This window comes from Cherax quadricarinatus, chromosome 54, assembly GCF_038502225.1.
Source record: "Cherax quadricarinatus isolate ZL_2023a chromosome 54, ASM3850222v1, whole genome shotgun sequence".
In the NCBI taxonomy this organism is placed as follows: Eukaryota; Metazoa; Arthropoda; class Malacostraca; order Decapoda; family Parastacidae; genus Cherax; species Cherax quadricarinatus.
The window spans coordinates 5,028,446-5,056,440 of NC_091345.1; the positions used below are offsets into that span (position 1 = coordinate 5,028,446).

General features: G+C 40.4%; 1 protein-coding gene across 15 annotated transcripts in view; it reads left to right on the top strand.

Moving 5' to 3' along the window:
* The window catches only part of Ucp4A (Uncoupling protein 4A), a 206,368-nt gene extending 178,379 nt beyond the window's left edge, over positions 1-27,989 (top strand). For all 15 annotated transcript variants that reach the window (XM_053791655.2, XM_053791654.2, XM_053791656.2 and 12 more), the window contains one exon: positions 9,197-27,989. Coding sequence is in view for 2 of the 15 variants with exons in the window: in XM_070096545.1 (XP_069952646.1) it covers positions 9,197-9,215 (19 nt within the window). In the remaining 13 variants the exon portion in view is untranslated. The remainder of the gene's footprint in view (positions 1-9,196) is intronic.
* The last annotated feature ends 6 nt before the right edge of the window (positions 27,990-27,995 follow it).

A 27,995-nucleotide genomic window follows, 5' to 3' on the forward strand; every position in this document is an offset into this window, starting at 1 on the left:
CACTTTCCAGCCAGCCACTTTGAGAATAGCTTAGCAAGGCAGTTTTACTCTTCCTTCTCTCTGCTGACCCAGGAGCTACCAGATTTTTTCTTTGACCTGAGGAAGTGCCTGACAACCCAAAAAATGTCAGAGAGAGCCAGTACTGTGTTGGGATATCTCTGGCCTCTCCAGTGTTCAGGCCTGGGAAGACATTTTTCCAGCTTTTCCTCTCATCTGTTGTAGTAGACTAATCATCCTCAATGCTCTGCCTGTTCATTCTTTTGGGTAGGAGGGGACTTTTTGTTTGTTCTGGATTATCCTTGTGCCTTACCAGGTTCTTACTCATAAGTTTAGTACCTGGCAGGCTTCATGTATGGGCTTGTCTGGGTCTCCTCTTGAGCACAATGGATTGTGAAGCATCCCATGATGCCTTCATGGGATGCTTCAGCATGGGACCACACACCTCAGGGTTCTGATCCTGATCAGTAGTTTTTGCCTTGATCAGGGTGAGTAAGGAGAGCTTCTTACCACAAGCTGCCTATATCAACACCAGACTTTCCCTAACCCTGGGGCTTACTCCTTTCCACAATGCACCTGCCACTCCATCATCTTCCTCCACCTCTTCCTCATCATTTTCACCATCTTCCTCCACCTCTTCCTCATCACTTTCATCATCATCATCATCATCATCCACCACCTTTTCCTCATCATTTTCACCATCTTCCTCCACCTCTTCCTCATCATTTTCGTTGTCTTCCTCCACCTCTTTCTCATCACTTCCTCTTCAAGGGGGGCTCCTTGATGTGGCAAAGAGGCTCATGGTCTCGGGAATCAAATCCTTCGTCTCTTTCCTTAGACCGAATCTAAGTACCCCCCAATCCTCCCTTCCCTATCCCTTCCTCCCCATACCCTCCGTTTTTCCCTTCCCTCCCCTCTCCCAACCCTCCCCTTTTTTCCCGTCCCATTTGTAGCTTCTGGGGTCCTCCCCTCTGGCATTACGGTTTCTAGGTGGGGTGACATGCTGGGGTTCGTTCCCCTCCATGAGATCCCTCAGGGGTGGTGTGGTTTGCCATGGACTCTGAATTGTCTGAGGATGCCCTGCTCCCTTCCCGGATTTCCGGGTCGTGGGGAGGGTGCCCTTTGGATGATGGGTGTATCTCTGGGAGCTGCCTGTTGGTTCTGGGGGGTGGCAGGCGAAGGAGGTATGCTTTGTGACAGGTTTCCGACTGTCCTTTCTTTTGTCCGCCGAGGTAGCTCGGTGGATGTGAGGCTGCTATCCTGGAGCGCTGGTTTACTAGCGTGAAGGGTAGGGTATGGCACTGGTTCCACGCTGCATCTTCACTGCCACTGGGCTCGAGGCCCTCTCGGATATGGGGAGGAGCTTTCTGCCTCTCCATGCCTCCTAGCAACTGTCCCTCTGCTGTCCCATTTTTTTTCTTTCCTTCTTTCTTTTTTTTCTTAAAATAACAAGAAAGAAGATATTACAGAAGATACCCCTATTATTATGGAGTCTTTGCCCTGTGAAACCCTTCCTCCTCCCAGGCCCCATAATGATCCCGCATCCTGTTCTGACCTGGCTTCGTTATCGGACCATTCTCTCGACTTCATCTGCTTCAGGTGCTGCGGCGTTACCCATTTCTGTTCATGCTGCTGCTTCTAGCACGCCTTTCACAATGTGTCCGGCTTCCCCGAATACAGTGTGATGGTTCTTGGATTGCAAACCTCCCTTGGGTCAGACCGCCAGTGGTTCTACTCCTAAGCGTCCAAGACAACCTATGGACAACAGTTCGTCGATGACCACTCAAAAACGACCTACACGACATTTACTGCCTTTGCATACCGGACTAATGAGTATACAATGGACAAAATTCTTTTCTTTACAAACGATGTCTCAAACTTATTATCTTTCTGATCACGGAATTGGTAAAACTCTTATGGCATGTTGGCTGAAATATATCTTTCCATGCTCTTCGAAGCTGTGCGCGTCGTGTCGTAACGGTGCAGAATTCAGAGCAAGCTCATGCTCTATCTCGCATCATTTCCATAGATAACAAACCAGCCACCGTTCGTAAGCAGGCTACTCTTAATTCTTGCAGTGGTACTGTGGTCTTACCGCATACCATTGTACAGAGTGATTTTTTTTTTGTCTTGCGGCAAGGATATTTTAAAACAATTAGCCCTTCAGAACCTCCCTGTTCTTAAGGTAGATACGTACATCCTGCCTGCTCATGGGCTGAGGCATTTTCCTAGTAACATCGTTCGTTTAACCTTCGACTGCCGTGAACTTCCGTCCTCTGTCTGTATTACAGGATATCGCCTAGAGGTCCGTCAAGTAGTTCCCACTCCCCAACAGTGTCATACTTGCTGGTGTTTTGGACACCCCGCCAAACACTGCAGATCTGCGGTGGAATGCCCGATCTGCAGTGCAGCAGATCATTCCAGTACGTCTTGTAGTCTTCCCCCCTCTTGTCTCAATTGCAGGGAACCTCATCCTTCCTTTTCATGCTGCTGCCACGAGAGATCCATTATCTTAAGGAGAGTGAGGGCCTCACTTACACTATGGCTATCTCTCAGCTCCACCTTCAAAGTAAACTTCCTTGTGTCTCGTATGCTTGGGTAGCCCAAAGACCTCCAACCTCAACGGTCCTTCTGCCTCCCAATCCCTCTGCATCTGTGTCTTCTGGGGTTGCCCCAGTTTCTAATTCTTTTGCAGTTTTATCCTCTGACACTCCTACCTCCGCACCACTTCTTACTTCTACTTCATCTCGCTCGCTTGCTTCCCAGTCTACGAGACCTCGCAGACCTACATTTTCTGCACATCCATCACCTGCACAGAATATGTCTCCTACCTCGAAGCCTCGTTCTCACCCCGTTTCCAGCTCTCACAGGGAGGTAGAGGTTCACCCTCTCCTCGTGTAGTCCCCTCTTTCCCTATTCCCCCCCCGTCTTCCTCCATAGTTAAACTCCAACCTCCCTCCTCTTCTGTTACACTGCAGGCCTCTTCTACCCCAGCCAACACATCTCTCCAGGTTCATACTCTTTACCCCCCCTCAGACCTCTTTAGTTGCCTCTGTAGTTACTCTGACCTTTCCTTGCAACACCTCTCCTGTCCATGACATCGTGGCATCGTCGGCTTCCTTAACAACAGGGACGTTAGACGCTATCTCCAGCTATACATATTGCTTAGACGACACCCCCAATGGACACCAATGCGACTCCTCCTACCCCTTCTATTTCACGGCCCTCGCAACAATCTATTCCTCTGCAACAGTCACATTCTTCCTTGCTTACATGCTTACTGTTACCCCCACACATTGACTTTACAGATCCTAAAAGCCCATAGGTTTTATCGTTTCTTATTGTTGCCAATTTTATTTCTGTACGTAATGTCTTTTTACAATGTAATATTCGTGACCTTAGGGGCAATCAAAGAGAACTCCAAGTGTTGCTCTCCCAGTTGTCCCCAGTATGTGTTAGGCTGCAAGAGCCCAAAATTTGTTCTGCTGTCATTCGCCCAGTTTCGGGCTACGTGCTATTACGTTTTTCAGATCCTTTATCTGATGAATCATTTAACCCGTAAACGGTCCAAGCAGATCTACGTTCATATGTGTAGTGCTACAAAAGTAGATCTACGTTTTTTACATATTTTCAAATACAGTGGTCCCTTGCTTTTCGTAGTTCTCGGGAATCATAGATTTCAGAAATCATAGAGATATTTTCGTATAAACATGGGCTTGCTTTTCATAGGTTGACTTGCGAGTAGTAGTTCGTCCGGGATGCGTACGCACGGTGTGAGCCGGGGCGACAGCCAGTCTGGCATTGTTTACCAGTGAGCGAAGGTCCCCTCACGTGCTCCTACGAAATATTTCATAATATTCCGCTCGTTTTAGTGCTTGCAAGTACTAAGCTACCATGGCTCCAAAGAAAGCTCCTAGTGCCAAGCCTGTGGTAAAGAAGGTGAGAAATACGATTGAATTTAAGAAAAACATCATTGAACAATATGAAAGTGGCACAAGTGCGGCCGAACTGGCCAGGATGTATAAGAAACCCTACACGACCATATGTTCCATAGTGGCCAAGAAAAAGGAAATCAAGGATGCTGTTGTTGCAAAGGGGGTAACTATGCTGACAAAAATGAGATCACCAGTACTCAAAGAGGTTGAGAAGTTATTATTGGTGTGGATAAATGAGATACAATTAGCAGGAGATACTCTTATGACTTCGATTATTTGTGAAAAGGCTAGGCAGTTGCACAAGGATATGGTAAAGAAATTGCCTGAAAATAGTGGTGATGTGAGTGAATTTAAGGCCAGCAAAGGTTGGTTTGAGAGATTTAAGAACCGTACTGGCATACACAGTATGGTAAGGCATGGTGAGGCTGCCAGTTTGGACCACAAGGCAGCTGAAAAATATGTGCATGAATTCAAGGAGTACATAGAGGCTGAAGGACTGAAACCTGAACAAGTGTTCAATTGTGACAAAACAGGCCTCTTTTGGAAGAAAATGCCAAAGAGGACCTTCATTACACAGGCGGAAAAGACAATGCCAGGACACAAGCCTATGAAAGACAGGCTGACGCTAATGTTCTGTGCTAATGCTAGTGGGGATTTCAAAGTGAAGCCATTACTAGTGTACCATTCTGAAAATCCCAGAGTGTTCAGGAAAAACAATGTTATGAAGAGTAAATTGTACACAAATAACCCGCACATAAAAGAGAGAAGCTAAATTTTTTGTGTTTTGGAAATTTAATAGTAAGGCATGGGTCACGAGGGAAATTTTCATCGAGTGGTTCAATGAAGTGTTTGGCCCTAGTGTGAAGAATTACCTCCTGGAAAAAAAAATTGGATCTCAAGTGCCTGCTAGTAATGGACAATGCACCTGCTCATCCTCCAAACTTGGATGACCTAATTTTCGAGGAGTTTGGGTTCATCACAGTAAAGTTCTTGCCCCCGAATACCACTCCTCTCCTCTAGCCCATGGACCAGCAAATCATTGCAAACTTTAAAAAAACTACACCAAAGCAATGTTTCACAGGTGCTTGACTGTGACCACAGACACTCACTTGACTCTAAGGGAATTTTGGAGAGAACACTTCAGCATCCTCCATTGCATAACCCTTATAGGTATGGATTGGGAGGGAGTGACTACCAGGACTTTGAACTCTGCTTGGAGAAAATTGTGGCCAGATTGTGTCGACAAGAGGGATTTTGAAGGGTTTGGGACTGAGCCTATGTCTGTTGTTAAATCAATTGTGGCACTGGGGAGTTCCATGGGGTTGGATGTGAGTTTGGAGGATGTGGAAGAATTGGATGTCAGTTTGGAGGATGTGGAAGAATTGGTGGAAGACCACAACGAATAGCTCACCACTGAGGAGCTGCAAGAGCTTCAGCAGGAACAGCAACAGATTGCAGCTCAGAATCTTGCTGCAGTGGAGGAGGAAGAGAGATGGAAGAAGGTGCCTTCTTCAGAAATTAAAGAGATTTTTGCTATGTGGGGTAAGATGGAATGCTTTATGAAGAAACATCACCCTGACAAGGTTGTTGCAAGCCATGTTGGCAACATGTACAGTGACAAAGTCTTGGGCCATTTTAGGGAAGTGTTAAAGAGACGCCAGAAACAGAGCTCTCTCCACAGTTATTTTGCGAGACAGGACTCCAATGACTCTCAAGGTGGTCCTAGTGGCATTAAGAAACAGAGAAGAGAAGCAACCCCAGAAAAGCAAATGGTACCTGAGGTGTTGATGGAAAGGGATTCCCCTTCCAAACTATATACTACAATCCAATCTCTCTCCTCCTCCAGTCTCCCATACACTAAGAAGAATCTCCAATAAAGGTAGTGTTATGCTGTTAATGTTTCATTCATCATTTCCCATTGTATTGTTTATGTACTACATGTATATTTCATGTAAAAAAAATTTTGTTTTAATACTTCTGGGTGTCAAGAACGGATTAATTGTATTTACATTATTTCTTATGGGGAAAATTTATTCACATATCGTAGATTTCGTTAATAGTAGCAACTCCAGGAACGGATTAACTACAAAAAACGAGGGACCACTGTATAACAAAAAGAAAAAGTAGATCAAAGTTTTTTTACACATTTTCAAATGCAAAAAAACAAGATGATCTACTTTTTTTTACATACTTTCAAATGTTGAAAAAACGTATATATACGTTTGGACCGCTTACGGGTTAATGAAAGCACGCTTCTTGTGCGAGTTGATATACCGTATCAGCAAGTTTTTATTCGTTTCCTGCTGCATAATACTGCAACTTGGATTTATTTATACAGATGGTTTACAGTTTGCTCTCTCTTTCTCCCTCCCGTGCATTCTGTATCTCTGATATCACGTTTTTAATTTCTTCTCTACTGCCGTCCATCTTGTTGGGTGATTTTTAACACTCACCATCACCCATGGGGAGGGTCTCACTGCAACTCTCGTGATGATCAGTTGGAGACTCTTCTTGCTTTTCATCCTCTTCATGTTTTAAATACAGGTGCTCCTACCCATTTTGACTCGCACTCAGTCTCTCTCATGACTTCTACAATCCTTCTGTATATAGGATAGCCACTGATGTTAGTAGATGTTCTTTATTTGTTCATCACCCCAGTTTACTCCATCCCTTTTCTCTCTGCCTACATTCGCCCTTCTCTTCAGTTACCACCTCTCTATGTTCATGTGGCGTCTCATTTTTCCCTGCCTCATTGGGAAGTTCAAGCTGTTTGTGTCTGTTCTGTCCCACTGTCGTGCGTGAAAGCCCAACTACTTACGGTGGCTTTCTGCTCTCTTTTTCTTGACCACTTTTGCTCTCATTCTCATGCCATTGCGGTGTACACCGATGGTTCTAAGTCTTCTGATGGCTTTGAATTCGCAGCAGTGTTTCCAGACAGTGTCGTGCGATGGCATTTATTACCCTCAGCTAGATTTTTATGGCTGAATTGTATGCCATTCTTGTAGCACTTACCCGTATTGCATCTAAGACTGTGTCACCATTTATGGTCGTTTCAGACTACTCCCTTAGTGCTTTACAGGCTATACAGAAATTTGATACACCTCAGCCCCTGGTTATGCCATATCTCTAGCAAACGCAGAGATATTGTGTTTTGTTGGGTCCCTGGTCATGTTGACATACAGGGCAATGAACAGGCAGGCACTACTTCGTGGTCAGCAGTACATGACCTCCCAGTTTCACATAGAGGTGTTCTATTCACGGACTATTTTGCTGTAATTGCTACCCATCTTTGCACCCATTGGCAACAATGTTGGTCTGATCTGCTCCATAACAAACTTCATTCTGTTAAACTGAGTACAGTGGAACCTCAGATTTCGAACATATCGCTCATCGAACTCTTCGAAAAATCGACCGCTCTTTTTGAACCAATTTTGTCCCTGTTATCGAGCTCACCCCTATTTTTGAACCACCAGGTACTGGACCTGTCCACCAGCCCGCTCTGTCCGCGTCCCTGTGCAGGCGCCACGAGCCAGTCTGGCTTTGTTGATGCTTGAGTGAACACTAACCTGCACTCTCATTCAAATATTTTACGATTAATTCATTGTGTTTAGTGCTTGTAGGACTGTGAAATAAGCTACCATGGACCCAAAGAAACTTGCTAGTGGTACCCCTGTGGTAAAGAAAGTGAGAAACACCATAGATGTGAAGAAGGAAATAATACATAAGTATGAGAATGGTGTGAAACTTGTTGAGGTTGCCAGGATGTATGGAAAAAACATGTCGACCATTGCTTCTATCCTGGCAAAGAAAGAACAAATCGAGGAAACTGATGTTACAAAAGGTGTTAATTTTTTTTTTTTTCAACAAGTCGGCCGTCTCCCACCGAGGCAGGGTGACCCAAAAAAGAAAGAAAATCCCCAAAAAGAAAATACTTTCATCATCATTCAACACTTTCACCACACTCACACATTATCACTGCTTTTGCAGAGGTGCTCAGAATACAACAGTTTAGAAGCATATACGTATAAATTTTTGTCCTGGATATAACCAGGACAAAATCCAAGCACCACGAACCAGTCAATGCAGGAGTTTACACTATACCCTGTGGAGGCTGTGACAAGATTTACGTAGGTGAAACAGCCAGAAACCTCGACACCCGCCTCAATGAACACATTTACGCATGTAGGAACGATAACCTGAACAACGCCTGTGTACAACACCGAAATTCCACCAATCATCTCATGAAATTCAGAGACGCCCAATTAGTGATCAAAGAAACTAATTTCCACAGACGCAAGTGCCTCGAATCAGCACTGATCGCTGTTTCGAATACAATTAAACAAAACAACGGCAGCTTCACCATCTCCGAAGTCTTAGCAAGAATCCTCCTGAAAACAGTAAACCCTGCCATCACATAGTCTCTCCTGTTATACTACACAAAGCACAGAGAGTGAACACTGAAACAAGCTGCCTCATTCCAGTTTATATCTGTCCAACCTATTTTTATGTTACCCAAGTAATAGCTTTTATATCCTTTTACTCATGTATGAATTAATTGCTCTACCATATTGTATTACTTTTGTCACTACTACTACTACTACTACCACTAGTGAACATCGAAATGGTACCTCACTAGTATTCACCTCACTCTGAGCCTTTATATACCCTCTGTGTCCATGTATTGTTTGTAATGGCTTGATAAAGCTCCTGGAGAGCGAAACGTTGCCACAATAAATGTCACATTAGTTGCACTTGTGTCCTTTTACTTTACAATTTAAATGTTAGGCATCCAGCAGGTGTGTGTGAGCATGTTAGATAGGGGTGAGTGGAGGCAAAGGGCTTTTGGGACTTCATGAGATGTTGGAGTGTGAGCAAGGTAACATTATGTGAAGGAATTCAGGAGAAACCAGTTAGCTGGATTTGAGTCCTGGAGGTGGGAAGTACAGTGCCTGTATTCTGAAAGAGGGGCAGGGATATTTGCAGTTTGGGGGGGATATCCAAACTGTGGTACTGGAGTGCCTCTAGCAAGATTGATGAAGTGAATGATTGTGGTGAAAGTGTTTCTTTTATGGGTCACTCTACCTCAGTGGGAGATGGCCATTTGTGTTAAAAAAAAAAAAAAGGTTTAGTTGGTATTACAGTACATAGGATCAAGATATGGCAATATAGTAGGGGCATGCTTAATTAAAATCTGATATAAAATTAAGGTAAATACCCCTCAAATATAATATTTTCTGTCAAGTATAACAGTTGTATTTTTACAGGTGCTGCTGGTGTTTGTGATGAAAACATTGTGAATGAAGAGGAGATTGAAGAATAACTGATCTTCTCATTGTCAATGACTTTTAAAGTCAGTGACAGTAAAAAAAGTTCTTGAAATTCCTCTTACTTCCTTTTTTTGTAATGAATTGGATATACATTCCAGCTTCATTCTACAGCCCAAGACAGGTTTGAGGATGTGAAGAGGAAGAAAGAATGCAAGAAAAAAAGTGAAGTACAAAGAAAAAGTGAAAGAATTCATTCAAAAAAGATCCCATGAGGGAATAAGAAAAATACAAATGGCTTGAAGAGCATGTTGATAGATCTGTCTGGAGGCTTCACTGTTTTGGCCACTGTCAGAAGGTAACTCCTGGGGTGAGCAAGGCATGAAAGAAATTCATCGATAGAAAGGAAATCTAATGTGCTGGTGCAGTACAGTATATTGTATGAGTGAACAGCTCACATTGAAATAAGTAAACTGATGATATTGTACAAGTTCTTTGCTCATTATTTTTCTGCTATGTAAAGAAAAGTGTTGTGCAGAGTATTGTATTTAGATTTCCAGATATTTTATTGCTTTGAATAATGTTAATTTATGAATTGGGTGTGTCTATTTTAAAATGCCTAATTTTATTCTCTCAAGCCTTCTTGAATAACACATGTAAATCTTTGTTGAAGTAGCTAACAGTGCTATTGTTGATGTTCTGTATTAAGTGATGTCTTTGATAACATTACCTAGCTGTAGTTATCAAGTCTGAGGCTACAATACTTGTGGACCATATTATTTTACTCTCGAGAGAAATAGTTGAGAAATTTTATGTATACTATGTGGGGATGATGAGTTGTATTGCAAGCTGGCTGTATGAGAGAGAAGTTACAGTGGTACCTGTGTGTGTGTGTGCGCATGTGTGTGTGTGTGTGCGCGTGTGTGCGTGTGTGCCTGTAGTTACTAGCACATATCTTAGAATAGTAAATGCATTAATATAACCTGATACATATAGCTATTAGGCAACAAAATTTTGACTGCATCAGTCAGTTATCAGCTGGGAGTCGGTTTTCTGCCAGATCCATTTATTCTTCATTGATTATCATCAGGCTGGTGATGAAGAGATCTTTCATATATTTTTAATTGGGTACCTACGTGTTGTCTAACTAGTTTAGAGTTGCTGATTTTACTATTATAGTTTATCCCACATTGGCATTTCTTTTCACTAGATTAATAAAAAGAAGTACAATAGCAATATATAATTATAATGAATTGTGTATTTCAGGAGCCATTAATAGCAACTTTCAGTTGAAATTGAGCATAATATAATTGTTAATAATAAATTTTAATTTTCTACAGTGTGGCTTCCAAAACCTATCTTGTGTACTTTGTGTGCCCAAATATTCTCTAAATCCTTTCCTGTAGTACCTAAATTATGTCTGAAGACATTTTATTCTTAGCATTTTCTGGGTCATAATTTACTATGAACTCCTTGTTCCTTCTCTGTAACTGTTTGTCCTAGTTAACCTAAAAAATCTTGTAATTTTTTTTCAACATTCAAACTGGATAAGTAAAGGTAGTTGCACAGCAATGTATTAAGAACATAAGGAGACTAGCTTTTAAAATCTTGGCAAAAATTACTGCTGGTTACTGTTATGGTTAATTTTCACTGACATTGGAAATTTTTTGTTTATCACATTTTGTTGGCCAATGATGTAGATGGTGCTGCTGTTTGGGGAAGCATACTTGAATTCACTTCCCAGGAGACATTAGATTATGCTGTTGTAGATTTAAGGAGCATAGACAGCATAGAACATCGTAAATAAGCTATATTTCTTGATGCTTGGATATTATAGCTTAAAACATGTGGAATGGGTTTCCTGTCGGCCAGATTTCTTGGGCAAGCTTACCCAGCTCTGCATCAAAGGTCATGCCAATGTAGAAATAAACTCTTTAAGGTAAATGTTATTATACCACAATGACATAATGTTAAGAAAATAGAACATAAATAATTGTGCACTTTAAATATATTTAATTTTAATATTTAAAACCAAATAATTATACTTAGATATATTGAGCAAATTTATAATCCAGAGATATATAACTGCTCATTTTGTGGTATCAACAGAAGAAAATTACAGACATTAATAAAGGCTGCATATAATGTAGCCTAAGATATTGGCCTTGTGATAATCTCCCAACCAATGCAAGTGTTTAGTCACTAGAACACTTACTCTGTAAGATAGGTTGTATTGAACTAAATGTTAGTATTGTGTGGAAGCCTCAATTTCACTAGCTGTATTAGTGTTTTGCTCCTGTTATAAATATGTCTTCCCTCTGACACTTCAGTAAGTACACTGGAATCTGAGAGATGTGCTTATATTATTGTTTTAAAAGTAGCCTTCAGTATTTTCTCATGGTTTTCATTCAAAATGATATTTTTACATTTTTTAATTCTTCAGGAAGTGCCTTCATGGTGGTGAAGGGCTCTTAATCTAATGAATTAGAGCTGCCTTCGTGAATCAAATCTGATTACTCTCCACCCATCTTATTACCTAGGTGCTGTATAACCTTCATGGGTTTTAGATCTTGCCTATGAATTTAATAATACTACAGGCTGACCTCACATAATGCTGGAGTTACATTCCTGAAATCAGTCTTAAATATAATTTCATGATATATATATAATGTAGGGGGGAAATAGAGTTAGGTTCATGGCACCTCCAGAAAAAAAAAATAGAAATTTTTTAAGTGTTCATTTCATAAAAAATAATGAAGGTTTTAACAAAATACATTGTGGATATTGTTTCCTTTTCATCAAGAAATGTACATTATGTACTCTAAATAAAAACTAAAACTTAATAAGGCCCATAGGATGCTGGTGTTTGACACATTGTAATATCTGTTCCTTCCAAAGTTAATGGGCATGGCACTCCTGCCAGTGAAGATGGAGAAGTCTAATGTGCCACAAGTTACTGTTATAAATTTAATATAAAATCTTTCAGTATTAAATATTCCTAAGAAGTAATAAGAGTTTTACCCTACCTTAAATTCTTTATTTCTCTTGCTTCTTTATGTAGAAGTGTGTGGAGATGGTTGTGTAGCTTATTGTGTAGTAGATGGCTGTGGGTCGCAAATGACTCGACTTACATCTTATCGCCTGACACCGTTGCTCGGTTCACTGTATAATTTTCTCGTATGTACTGACAAGGAAGAATTTGATCATACTTTAAATTCGTTGTTATATTGCTTGATGCAGTGTTTGGAGATGTTTATGCAGGCAGTAAGTGCTAGATGGCTGTGAGCCATCTGTTTTATGTTTTATCAGATGATGTCATTGAGTCAGCTGACATCAGATAATTCTCTATACAATTCTTTTCATTTATAATAGTTACATGGAAGTTTTTATCTTACCTTTAATTCCTTATTCTCTTGCATGTTGATGTAGATATCTTTGGAGATTCTGTATGGCTTATTTGTGCAGTAGACTAATGGGTGGTCTCTCTTGTTAGTTGACACTGCCCATTTCATCATATGACACCATCACACATTTTACTACACAATTTTCTCATTTATAATGGAAACAATAAAGAATTTTTTCCTTCCTTAATTTCCTTGTTCTCTTCCTTGTTGATAAATAGGTGTTTGGAGATATTTATGACTACTGAGTTAGCAACGACCTTTCCCCAGGTTATATAAATAACTGAACAGAAAATTTTTCATGCCCGAGCCACTTTTTTAAAACTTTTACAGTACGTAAAACTTCATTTTAATAGTGTGAATATAAAAAATGAATAGCATTGTAACAAAAACATGCTGTGTAAGCTTTCACCATGAGAGGTCTGTGTGTAGCACATTTTCTTAAGTTTGTGGTGCACGTCTTTACTCGTATAAGTACAAGCTTCCCCCTATTTTGACAGCAATATTAACATGACATTGTTTAATGTTAGATGACTGGCTAATTAGGTAACAGTGAAGCTCTGCTGACTGGCCTAGTAAGTGCCTTAGGTATCACCAGGCTCCCTACCAAACTTGTCATACCTTTATGTACCCCTATTAAGGTGATAAGATCAATAATAGAACACTTAACATCATCTGATAAACTTGAACCAAACATAAAATACATAATGCTAACTAATGATTATACATGTATATAGTTTTCAAACTAGGCTGAGTATCTTTTGGTTATTCTTTCCTAATTACCAGACTGCCATCCACACCTTTCGGGCTCACGATGGATGTAGTGATCCTAGAAACATGCAGGCTTCAGATGACATCAGAACCTGAGAGATAGCAAGCCACTTCCGTCTAGTTTAATTGTATATTGATAGAACCCAGCCTCAACATCAACTGTTCTTTTCCATCATATTGTGGTGGGATCTTGTATATTTACATCGTCCTGTACCTGTAGTTGGGGCATATACCCAGCACCTTGATCATTCCTCTCTCTGACCTACTTTACAGCTTCTTCCATTTGCACCTCTCTGAGGCAGCATCCTCTACCACTGGGTCACTCTGTCATATTGCTGTCTCCCTGTAGTCAATTCTATGGGTGACTATCTTGCAGGGGCATGTTAAGGTACTAAAGGAGAACATTGGAGACTGTCAGTCAGCAAGTTACCTTCTCTCTTGGTACTATTACAGATTATCATCTTGGCCATGTGACCTGCAGCATTTGCCTGCCCATACAGAGTAGTGGGTGGATGACAATCTTGCAGTAACACTCAACTGCTTGATAAATTTCAGAATTACAGCACTAGAGAGGTTGTTACGTCCATTTGTGGACCCCTCCTTTGGAGCCCTACCTGGTGAAGCAACCTCTTGATTTCAAGATGAAGTTGGTTGATGAGGCACCATTGGGCATACAGAACATCCCCCACTCAGCATGTCACTCTATTTACTTTAGTTATATACAGCTGGGTCTCAACCTGGAACAGGTCTGCCACTGCTTGTTGGAATGAGTATTCCACAGGTGGAGTGTAGAACAGGACACCTAGTGCTGGGAGCATGCAATTCACAAATCTTACATACTTAATGGTGCTACAGATCAGTTTCTGGTCCTTTCAGAAAACTGCCTGATGGGCTCTGCATACCATAGAGTATTCCTTGGCAGCTGGCATGCAGGTTGGCTACTTCCTGGTGCTTTAGTGGGAAATCAGGTGCACACACCATTGTTTACATGTGTCACCAGCTTATCTGAAATTGTCAACAATTTCATTTTGTGCATGGGCTTGAGATGGAACTGACTTGACCATCAGGCTTCTTCTCTGTCCTGATTGTTTATTAGCAGTTGATATTCAGACTCGGCAGCTGCTGCACTCATCGCCATATCCTGGTTCAATACTAACCCATCTTCCACTGCAAGAGCTTATATAGTGGCCACCACTGGTTTGTCATCTTGCTGTCTGGGGGAACTTCCAACACAGGATAATAGTACAGGCCCCCACTTATACAGTAAAGCAAAAATCACTGTAAAGTGAAACATGGTCTTTTTTCACTTTCAAGTGCATATAAAAGCTTACCCTATTGTATATTAAGTAAGTTATAGAGCTAGGCCTAAAAAATACGTATACAGTACACACATTATTTATCTTAAAATATTTTTGTCCTTAGCTTATAGTGAGTGGTGAATATATTTATTGTAGGAAGTCTGAATAAATGAAGAATAGGTATCACTGAAAACTGCAGTATTAGCAAAATGCTATAAAGTGGGGCCCTCCTGTATAGGTTGTCCACGGTTCTTTTTCCCATGATGGTATTTAACATGGAAGTGATACTGCAGTGCCTTTAAGCAAGACAGCCTAGTGTTTGCGGTCACTCGATACCTTATCCCCAGTTGCTTTGAACAGAAGGCTGTGGTCAGTCACTAAGGTGAAGTTTGGATATCCAAGCTGGAATAAGTGGGCTTTCTTTAAGCACCACAGTACTGCAGGTGTGTCTTCCTCTTCTGTGGCATAACTGGCATCAACTGACTTCAGAAGGTGGTTCTCACACAGGGTAAGCCACCTTGGTGGCAAAACTGAATGGTTTTGCAGGACTGTGAACCTTGTGACCTCTATCCCTGTCACTGATCACTGATTTTAGTTAGGATTAATCATAATATACTAGCTCATTCTTTGCTATCTGACAGATGTCTTTAATCACCTACAGTGACCATTAACCCTTAAACTGTCCAAACATAGATCTGTGTTTGCACCGCTAGCGCTCTGAACGTAGATCTACGTTTTATTTTACATGCTTTCAAACGTAAAAAAAAAAAGCGTAGATCTACGTTCGGAGCACTAGCGGTGAAAACGTAGATCTATGTTTGGACAGTAAGGGTTGAGCATGGGAGGTTATTCATGGTGCCATGCTCTCCTGCCACACCACATTAAATGATATTTTTGGTATGGGGAGGCTGGGCCTCCATCCTATGGCACCTTGCTATATGGCCTTTAATGCCATAGATGTATCACACCATAGCTTTTCAAAATGGCTCCTACACCTGTGTCTGGCAGGGCATTGCTTGCTGCTACAAACCCACTGTTATTCATGTTTCATTTACAGATTCATATGCACAACACTGATTTTGAATAGATTTTCCAATATTCTTTTTATCTCAATCTATAAAAAATTTCTTGCCTCAAAGATGAATAAGCAGGTAACACAGTCAGTTTTTTTTTTTTTTTTGATGTCATTTCTGTGTCTACACTATACAGAGAGAGAGCTGATGGGTCAGGTGCCTCAGGCATCACGAGACACCCAACCAAACTGTTGTACCCCAATAATTCTGTCTTTCTCTGGGAAAGTGAAAGAGGTAGCAAGCTAACAAGCAGATAAAACATCACATTAGGCTTGTTACAATGTTTTGCTGAAGGGAAGCTGATGTGATGAAGTTTCCCTTCTGGGGAAAACTTGGTTATAATAAATGTTTATGCTATTTCTTGTATCTGTCGTCCTGTCTCCTCTTTCTACTACTATTTAAAAATATTTTTCTTTATTTTTTAACCTTTGTCCTCTTTTTCTGGGAGAAAGCAGAGGTGATGTGTTTAGGGTACAGAGAAGACTAATTCAATGCTTTGTTTTGGTTTTGGAAAATGCTCTTTTCAAAGAGGCTCTATTGGGTAAACTAATTTCTCACTGAACCCATTTCGGAATTAAAAGTGGTTCCATTAAAAAGAATCAGCACTAAATTGGATGAGTTTTCATCCCAAAAATGTGTGTGAAATATTTTACCTTGCACAATAGATACTACTCTATTGAACTTTATAAGACTGTCCCATAAAGGAAGGTCCCTTGCTGCATTGAAAAGGCTCTTGACCTAATAAACTGAACCAACCTTTTTACCTTTCCATATTCACACACTATTGTCTTCCCTTAATTTACCTTCCCTTTACATTCACTCTGCGTCTTGCTTCTCTCCTTCCTTGTGAAATCTCGACAATTCATGTTTGCTCTTCTCCACTTCGATGCACGAAAGCTCACTTGCCTGTTGTAAATTTATGCTTGCTCTTTACAGAACATTTCCATTCTCATTCTCATACTACTGCAGTGTACACTGATGGTTCTAAATCCCTCGATGTTGGGTATCCAGCAGTTTTTCCTGAAAAAATAATCAATGTTCATATGCTAGAATCAGCCAGAGTTTTCACAGCAGAGTTACGTGCAATTCTTATTGCTGTCGTATACATTGCATTTATGTTCACCTTGCCCTTCATAGTTCCTTTTGACTCCCACAGTGTATTACAGGCTATTCAGAAATGTGATTCCTTTCATCCTTTCTATAAAACTTTAATTGATTATGTCTCATTTTTAGGGGTCCCTAGGCACATCAATGTTTGTAGCAACAAACAGACTAAGCCTCTCAGTCAGCTGTTCATAACCACCCAATTTTCCCTAGGCATTCCTTTCTTGGATTATTTTCGGTGATCTCTCAACAACTCTGCAACCTCTGTCAACTTTGGTTCATCAGACCATGTTAAGGATTCTAGCCATCTTTCTACTAATGTCATGATTGGGAGATTGCAGTCTCCCACTTATGTGCTGGCCACTTGTGACTTACTCGTATGATTATTTTATTTTTTATTTATTTCATTAACACAATGGCTGTTTTCCGCTACTGCGGGGTGGCCTGAAAAAGAAAACTTTCATCATTCACTCCATCACTGTCTTGCTAGAGATGCGCTTACACTACAGTTATAAAACTCCAACATTAACACCACTCCTTCAGAGTGCAGACACTGTACTTCCCATCTCCAGAACTCAAGTCCTGCCTGCCAGTGTCCCTGAATCCCTTCATAAATGTTACCCTGCTCACACTCCAAACAACTGATTTACTCCACAAACTCTGATGATGATACCTTTAGCACTCCCCTCAGCCCGTTCTACCTCAATCTCTTGCTACCCTCTACCCCCGCACTATCCACTGCCCCACTGTTCTCCGTACCCTACTAATCATCCCTCTCCCTTTTGCCAGCCGATACCCTCGCTTCCTTCCCTGCCCTGCAGTGCTGTATAGCCCTTGTGGTTTAGCGCTTTTTGATTATAATAATAATGCTCACACTCCAACAGCACATCATGTCCTAAAAACCATTTGTCTCCATTCACTCCTATCACACACTCATGCATGCTTGCTTGAAGTCCAAGCCCCTCACACACGAAGCCTCCTTTACCCCCTCCCTTTAACTTTTCCTAGGCCAACCCCTGCCCCACCTTCCCTCCACTACAGATTTATACACTCGAAGTCATTCTGTTTTGTTCCATCTTCTCTACATGTCCAAACCACCTCAATAACCTTTCCTCAGCCCTCTGAATAATAGTTTTGGTAATCTCGCACCTCCTCCTAATTTCCAAAGTACGAATTCTCTGCATTATATTCACACCACACACTGCCCTCAGACGTGACATCTCCACTGCCTCCACCCTTCTTCTTGTTACAACATTCACCACCCATGCTTTATACCCATATAAGAGTGTTGGTATAACTATACTCTCATACATTTCCCTCTTTGCTTCCATGGACTAAGTTCTTTGTCTCCACAGACTCCTCAGTGCACCACTCACCCTTTTCCCCTCATCAGTTCTATGATCCAGGTTGCACTTTCAGTTCTCCGTATCTTCTATTAGCAGGCATGCAGAATTCACTTCCTATGTCCCTGCCTTCCCAACACACTCACTGACCTCAATGAAATCTCACCTTTAATTCAGACTCTGACTTTTTTACAGAAACTAGCCTGTTGTACCAACTTCGATGTAGATTGTACTCTTATACTCTCCACTACTCCCACTGACCCCTAATTTTTTTTAACCTGTCCCGCACTCTCTCCTAGCCTTGGCACATTACTACTTTTGCCCACCTTCCCTGCAGCTCTATAATGACCCTTTTGGATGTGATGCTTAAATTATTATTCAAAGGGCTGCAGATGGGTTGGACACCTAGAGCAGATAGAGCAAAATAAGATGACTAGGAGTGCATATAAATCTGGGGTAGAGGGAAGGAGGGGTAGGGGATGTTATGGGAAAGGATTAGGGAGGTTTTAAGTGCTAAAGGCTTGCATCCAACAGGCTTGTGTGAGTGTGTTGGCTTGCATCCAACAGGCTTGTGTGAGTGTGTTGGCTTGCATCCAACAGGCTTGTGTGAGTGTGTTGGCTTGCATCCAACAGGCTTGTGTGAGTGTGTTGGCTTGCATCCAACAGGCTTGTGTGAGTGTGTTGGCTTGCATCCAACAGGCTTGTGTGAGTGTGTTGGCTTGCATCCAACAGGCTTGTGTGAGTGTGTTGGCTTGCATCCAACAGGCTTGTGTGAGTGTGTTGGCTTGCATCCAACAGGCTTGTGTGAGTGTGTTGGCTTGCATCCAACAGGCTTGTGTGAGTGTGTTGGCTTGCATCCAACAGGCTTGTGTGAGTGTGTTGGCTTGCATCCAACAGGCTTGTGTGAGTGTGTTAGGAGTGAGTGGAGGCAAGTGGTTTTTATGATGTGCTGTTTGAGTGTGAGCAGGGTAACATGAAGAGATTTAGGGAAACCAGTTAGCCAGACTTGAGTCCTGGAGGTAGGAAGTTGAGTAAATGTACTCTGAAAGAGGATGAAGATGCCAGTATGCTTCTCGCTAGAAAGTGATTGAATGACTGTGAAAGTGTTTCTTCTTGCAGGTCACCCTAGCTCAGTGGAAAATGGCCAATGTGTTAATAATAATAATAATACTAACCCCTCATCATTTGTTCTGGAAAAGGTTAGAATTGTGACCTTCACTGAGATCAGTTAGTCTGCTCAACCCTCTCACCATATCTTAAACACCAGTGTTCTTACATACCGGCTTCACAGACTCATACTCTCTCATGAATAGATACCTCCATTCTTCCACAATAAATTGTCTGCAGAACAGTGATTATTTCCCTACTTCTTGTTATTATTCTTACCCTTCTTGCTGATCTTGGTGGTAGTTCATTGTATCAAGCCTGACTGCCCCATTTTCTCAGGTGCTGTATGACTATGGGCCTAATGATTCCCCCTAAATGTAACGATAATTGTAAAACGTGAGCCAGTCGGAGATACACACTCAATGTACAGTTGCCTCTTGGCATGTTTTTAATGGTAATTTAATTACGAATATTTTTTTCTGGATATAGACTCAAGTCACTGTGACAAGGCATATTAAGATTGAAGAAGGCAAATAATTGAGGCTTCCATACATTTCTTAAATTACCAAATAGATATTTCTTGTATATGGTCCAGATGTGCATCAGCAAAGATCAAGGTTTTCTTTAGAAGGTAAGAAGTGTCTCTATAGTTTCTCTCTCTCACTCAGGTGCCATAAAATATTTATATGTTCTGTTAATCCAAAAATATTTTTTAATTGTAATAAACCTATTCTGATATATGTACACTAATTTCAGACTGCTGATAAGAATTCTTATATCAAAGAGATAAATAGTTTTAATCATGGTAATACATATACATGAATAATTAAACCAAATTATTTTAATTATAGTATCTTTTTAAAGATTCACACAGTTATGTATTGTGTAATTGAGTAGAACAATGGAGGCTCTGTCTTCCTTCTGAGGACTAAACTCCCACCTTTCTTGACAAGAATCATGTATATGACCTGCTGACAATGTTAGGTTGTTTAGAAAGATTTCCAGAGTACCCTGTACAAGCTGTGAAACTGGCTGCCAGGGTGCTCCTGGTAACTGGATCTTCTGTGGTTTTGATGATCGGATTTGTTGTGGTTTTGACGATGGTCTGGCGTAGTCTTCAAACCCACGTAGAATGTCATCTCGACCACCTGGTCCAGGTGGTCTTGACTAATAGGTCTGGAGTGGTTTGAAGTGGTGTTGATGACCAGTTGTGATGTGGAATTGACAACTGGGTCTGGTATGATTTTGATGACTAGGTTTGGTGTGATTTTTTGTGAATAAGTCTGGTGTGGCCTTGCTGAATGAGTCTGATGTGGCCTTCATGAATGAGTCTGATCTGGCCTTCATGAATGAGTCTGATGTGGCCTTCATGAATGAGTCTGATGTGGCCTTCATGAATGAGTCTGATGTGGTTTTTGACAACTGTCTTTCTTCCAGTTTTGATGACTGGGTCTCTTGTCATCTTGACAACTGATCTCTTATGGTCTTAACCAGGTATGGGGTGGTCTTGACAGTTAGGTCTTGCGTGGTCTTGATGGCCAGGTTTGATGTGGTCATGATTACCAGGCCTGGTATGACTTGATGAGGCCTAGTGAGGTCATGATAACCTGGTGTGGTGAGGTTTTGATGATGTCTGGTGTGGGCTTGGTGGCCAGTCCTGTGTGGTATTGACCATGATTGCATTGATCTCAAGGCAATCTAATCTTTCCACCTCTTCTGCTGTATCAATACCTCAATGAAATTTATATGCAAGATTTTCAGTAATTTGTGTTTACGTATATGAAGTTAGTTCCTTAATATTTTATTGATATATGTTCATCTTCTCACCCTTGTAAGTCAAAACTTCCACTTCATCACAGTAGACAGCATAAGTGATAACATACAAGTGATTTGTGTAGTAAATACTTCATGAGATACTTTTATTTTCAAAAGTACAGTGGACCCCCGCATAACGATCACCTCCGAATGCGACCAATTATGTAAGTGTATTTATGTAAGTGCGTTTGTATGTGTATGTTTGGGGGTCTGAAATGGACTAATCTACTTCACAATATTCCTTATGGGAACAAATTCGGTCAGTACTGGCACCTGAACATACTTCTGGAGTGAAAAAATATCGTTAACCGGGGGTCCACTGTATTATTAAACAAGGTACCTAATCTGCATTTTAATTTTCACTGCATTTTAATTTTCCTAATTCACTAGTTCTTGTTTTTGTACCAATATGGATTGACAGCAACTCAAACATTATGTTGCTATACTTTATTAGTGTTACATACTGTCTAAATTCCTGAAGTACGAAATGTAGAACCCACTAAATGGTTAGAAGTTTCCCGACTGTTCATTACATACAGTAACAGGATTCCTAGTAAATTATTGCTAATAGAAATTTGCTAATACTGCTTTGTGTAAAATCTATTTTATAGATTTTACAAGTTCTTACAAGCAAACGAGAAAGCAGATGGTGGCGCAAGTTTTCGCCTGTGTTCCAAGACATTTTAAAAGTGATGATCATTTATACAGAGGTATATACCTTGTGAAATTAAATGCTTCCATACACAGCACTACAAAATAAAATATGCCTCACAACCAGCTGAAGTGTAAAGAAATAGTGTAGTGATATACATTGTCATCTCAATGTATAGGTGTTTGTCAATAAACTGATGCAAGAGCAAGTAGTAAGCCACCTATCATGACACTGTCATTGGCAACATAGTTATCACTGCATACCTCAACTGCAGCATAAAGTCTTAATTTTGTTAAATATTGTCAGCCTCATTAGGATTTTTCCATTACTGGTAAATAATTCATGTGCCAGTTAGGGACGAAGTGTAATATGTGAAAAGTCTACATTTTGTTTACAGTAGTAGATTGTGAATACTGGAAATGAATATTGTGAAGAGAGATTGTAACAATACTAGGACAGGACTGGTAAACCAGTGCCAGGATTTTTCTTTACCCGTCCAGTATATGAATATGGTTGTTTTATTTAATAAATCATTTCCCACCAAAGTTGGGTTGAACAAGAAAGAAGATACATTCACCAACAATTATTGAATAACTCTCTTGCTATATGTGTGCAGACATGATAATTCCAATGACCTGTTCTTCAGAATGCAGGTCCTATGCTTCCCACCTCCGGAACTTAAGCTCGGAAAATTGGTTTTCTTGAATCCCTTCATAAATGTTATTTTGATCACACTCCAACAGCACTTCTAGCCATGAAAACCACTTGTCTCCACTCCAGTCTAAAAGGCAAGTGTACACATACACACACATACAAATATATACATACACACCCACACATAGATAAGAGTAAGGTGATGAGGGTATCAAACGATTTAAATAAAGAAAAATTGGATATCACATGGAGGAGAGGGAGTATGGAAAAAGTGAATGTGTTCAGATATTCGAGAGTTGACGTGTCAGTGGATGGGTTTATGAAAGATGGCGACAACCATAGAATTGATAAAAGAAAATAGGTGAGTGGTGCATTGAGGTATCTGTGGAGACAAAAAACGTTGCCCACGGAGGCAAAGAAGGGAATGTACGAAAGTACATTCCAACACTCTTATATGGGTGTGAATCTTGGGTTGTAAATACTGTGGCGAGGAGGCGGCTGGAGGCAGTGGAGATGTAATGTCTAAGGGCAGAGAATTTGGAATGTGGAAATTAGGAGGTGTGAAGTTGCTAAAAGTATTAGTCATAGGGCTGAAGAGGGGTTGTTGAGATCGTTTGGTAATTTAGAAAGAATGGAACAAGTAGAATGACTTGGACAGCATATAAATCTGTGGGGGAAGGAAGGCGGGGTAGGGGTCATCCTTGAAAAGGTTGGAGGGAGAGGGTAAAGGAGGTTTTGTGAGTGAGGGACTTGGGCTTCCAGAAAGCATGCTTGAGTGTGTTAGACAGGAGCGAATGGAAACGAATGGTTTTTGGCACCTGATGATCTGTTGGAGTGTAAGCAGTGTAATATTTTGTGAAGGGATTCGGGGAAACAGGTTAGCCGGACTTGAGTCCTGGAAATGGGAAGTACAATGCCTGCACTTTAAAGGAGGGGTTTGGGATATTTGCAGTTTGGAGGGACTTCTAAACTGTTGTATCTGAGCACCTCTGCAAAGACAGTGATTATGTATGAATGATGGTGAAAGTGTTGAATGATGATGAAGGTATTTTTCCTTCTTTTTGGGTTTTTCTTTCTTTTTGGGTCACCCTGCCTTGGTGAGAAATGACCAACGTGTTAAAAAAAATACATACATTCATATATACACACACACACATATACACAAACACATACACATGCACACAAACACATATACACAGACAAGCACACATATACATAGGAGCTATGACTCGACCCCTGCAACCACAAATAGGCAAGTACACACAAACACATTTGATTAATGTGGGTTTGCCAGTGTTGTCCTGGCCCGGGTCTTTTCCAGTTAGTGACCCGGCAACATACACACTGGAGACAGGAGGGATAGGGAGGACATGATAACGCCATATAAAATACCGAAAGGAATTGACAAGTTGAAGAGAGACGGGATGTTTCAGACATAGGAGACAGCAACAAGGGGTCACATTTGGAAGTTAAAGACTAAGATGAGTCAGAGGGATGTTAGGAGGTATTTCTTCAGTCTGGAATAGTCTGGAAAGTGAGGTAGTGGAGGCAGGATCCATACATAGCTTTAAGAAGAGGTATGATACAGCTCATGGAGCAGGGAGAGAGAGGACCTAGTAGCGACCAGTGAAGAGACAGGGCCAGGAGCTATGACTCGACCCCTGCAGCCACAGTTAGGTGAGTACGTACACACACACATTTCCTCTGTACTTCCCCAATCTGATATCCAGTCTATCATTATCAAGACATTTTTGTTACTGCAATTGCCTTGCTCTTTCCTATATGCACTTATAATTTCCTTATACAGTGGACCCCCGGTTAACGATATTTTTTCACTCCAGAAGTATGTTCAGGTGCCAGTACTGACCGAATTTGTTCCCATAAGGAATATTGTGAAGTAGATTAGTCCATTTCAGACCCCCAAACATACACGTACAAACGCACTTACATAAATACACTTACATAATTGGTCGCATTCGGAGGTGATCGTTATGCGGGGGTCCACCACTGTATTACACATCTTCCAGAATTCCTCCATCATCCTTTGCAACTTCTCTTCAGAATTTTCCCATAGAACTGTGTCACTGGCAGAGAGCAACTGTGACAATTCCACTTTGTATCAGATTCATTATCTGTTAATCTAACACCATGACATTCATTTACTTTAGAACTCCAGTTATAAATGTGTTAAACATTCACGTGTAAGGTCAACTTTCATAAGAAAATGGTGCCCTTATCTCCCACATACCCTAACCTGAGCTTCATGCTGCATAAAAACTATTACTACTAGTAACCTAACTTTTCCATACATTTGTACTATCCATCCTATCATATGCCTTTTCTAAATTCCTAAATATGACAAACAGTTCCTTATCTTTAAGTACTGTTTACTTGTAATCTTTGATGTAATCACTGTGTGCATCCTCTGTCCTTCCTAAATCCTTATTCCTCTGCAGTCCCATTTCCTGTCTTGTTCCTAGCACTTTCAATAATTATTCATCCATGCACTTATCCACTATACTCAACTGACTTATTTTCTTTATTTCCCCTTATACAAAGGAATCTTTCCTTCATGCAAATATATATTGAAAAATAAACCAACACTGCTTTACCCACTTGTTTCTTACTTCCACTACATTTGCCTCTGGCTCTTCCTACAAGATATTCCTCCATACTCAGTGCACGAAATTGCTCCATCCCTGTCATCATCAGCATTTAACAATTCAAAATATTCTCTCAGTTTTTTAGTACTTCCACTTCAAAGCCATTTTTCCCTAGGGTTTCTCAACTTTATACTAATTGCTCTTCATAGCTCTTTCATATTCTCAGCAGAATCTGCTGGTAAACATTCACCAGTAACTTTTTTTCACTATTAATTTAACCTCTTTCTCTCTCCTTATACTTTGTCTTATGTGTATCAGTTTTACATTGTAAAAACACACTTTTATTTTATTTTTTCCCTATTACCACACCCTTTGGCTCGTCATTCCACCCTCTTACCACCACAATTTTCTGCTGTTCACACTATCACTGCATTTTTTATTTGTCCCATACCTCTTTGACCTCCTCATTACCTTTATTTTCTAAAACCCACCTTTCTTCTAATGGATGATTATATCTTCTGCTAATTGTCTCCTGTAGTTCATTCACTTCTCTTACTGTCACTAATGCCATTCACCTTGTGCTCCTTCTTCCTTTTCCTATTATTATTGCTTCAACTGAATAATGATCTCAAATATCAGTTGCTCCTTTTAAAATAAATTACATCCAGAAGCCTACCTATCCACTTTTGTCTACCAAAACATAATCTGTCAAACTACTGTCGCTGAGCACTATCATGTCATGTGTACTCATGCCTTTCCGTGTGCTATTCACTGAAAATGGTGAGAGCCTAAAACATATTGCCAGATAATGAGTTACCAAACCTTGTTTTATACACAATTCAGTTAGACTGCCCCCTTATCATTTACCGCTTTCATTCCAACTGCATGACCCTTGTTGGTTTAGCCTTTTATTTGATTATAATAATGTTTCACTCTAAACTTACCTTTTATGACATCTACCATAGTCCCTCCACCTGTAGCAGTTTGGTCCCCCAGAACAATTATTCTTTAACTTCAAAACCCATTAAACATTCACACATCACCTCAAAAATAATTGTTTTCTCTATTTTTACACTTGTCTCACCTGCCCCAGATGCATAAACACTTTCTTTTAACTCATTTCTCACATCCCACTTTTATTCTGATTCACATAGTTCTTGAATTTAAACACTTAAGTCTCTTCATTCCTTTCCAGAGTTAATTATTTAATACAGTGGACCCCCGGTTTACGATCAGCTCCCAATGCGACCAATTATGTAAGTGTATTTATGTAAGTGCGTTTGTATGTGTATGTTTGGGGGTCTGAAATGGACTAATCTAATTCACAATATTCCTTAGGGGAACAAATTCGGTCAGTATTGGCACCTGGACATACTTCTGGAATGAAATAATATCATAAACCGGGAGTCCACTGTACTACCACTGTTTACAGGTATCCTTCAATTTGTGATAAATGTGTTCCTGGCTGATGATGCATAAAGTGAAATAGCATATAGTGAACCCATTATAATGTGTAATAGATAGGGATTTTTTTCTCAGACTTGGGAAATTCAACATTTTCCTCATTTTTTTACCAAATGCTTTCATACTTTGTGAATGTTCATTTCATGCATATATGAAGACCTAACATTTTTGGGGGTAAAAGACTGATCAAGAATTATAGATTTATTATTTGAGTTGAGTTAGAACATGAGGTAGTGGCTTGCTGGAGGAGGAGTGGAGAGTTGTTGATGAGGCATGGTGGTGGGTGAGAAGCGTTTAAGCCATGGCAGGAGGCCCCAGTCCTGGCCCAGGGATAGGACAGGGAGGGGGTGTTGACTGGGACCCCAGGAGGATGGCCTTTCCTGAACTGGTGGCCATGTCACTCACTGCCTCCTTCATTCCCTGCCCCCTTCATTCCCTGCCCCCTTCACTTCTTGCCTCCCTCAGTGTTAGTAAGGGTGGGGAAGGTTGGGCTCATGTGTCCTGGACATGTAAAGTGGGTGAGGTGCATGTCATGATACAAGGAGCATCCCTTACCACTGCCTTTAACACACATGTTTTTAGAGTGATAGTTAATGCAATATTGATTAAATATCAAGTGGTTCTGTACTCGAGTGATTGCATACGAGTGAAAAAGTAGGCATAGAGATTACATATATTTATGATTATCATTACTAACAAATAGTGCAATGAGAGAATAATTTATTTCATACAAACTGGGAACAATATTTTGTAAAAGTCACAATACTTTTATATGAATTTAATAAGTTTGCCACTCAGAATTCCCATAGGCATGAGAAAGAAGTTTTCCCAAAAATTGTCAACAGTGGACACTAAAAAGTTCACCAGCCCTGTTGTTTTAAATTTTAATGTGTAAAACAAACACTTTAATTTACTTCTTTATTTTCCTTTAGTACCAGATGTGAACCCTCATTTTCCCTCCTTCCTCCTTCCTAAACTGTTGAAATGAGTCATGTAAAGCAGGCAACTATGGTAGTTAATATTATGGAAGTAGTTCATCATGTGTGACAGGAATTTACTATGTATTGCCAAACAGTATCACAGTTGTGCTCATATATGAATACCTTTTTATCCTTTTGTAGTAGCTTAGATTTAACCAGACCTAATAACATCACATTATATTTTATGGTCTCCATTTTTTTAAACGAATGATTTTATATGAGCTAAACTTAAAACTATAGTTTTCTAAGATTTATATTTGACAGCTCATGTAAGTGAGTTTTAAAGAAGAGCTTATATTTTGCAGCCAAGAAAAAAGTTGTGATCACAAGCAGAAGACTTGTACAGTCTAAGGAATAAAGCTAACAGTGATATGTCATCCTTTAAATCCTTACTACAAAGATGCATGAATCCATATATGTGAAAATTATTACTGAGAATATTTAAAAGGTAAAATATTGGTGTCTATTGTAACTGTATTTTAGTACTTTGCAAGTGATAGACAATAAATATTTTTATGTAAGTCTTAACTGAGC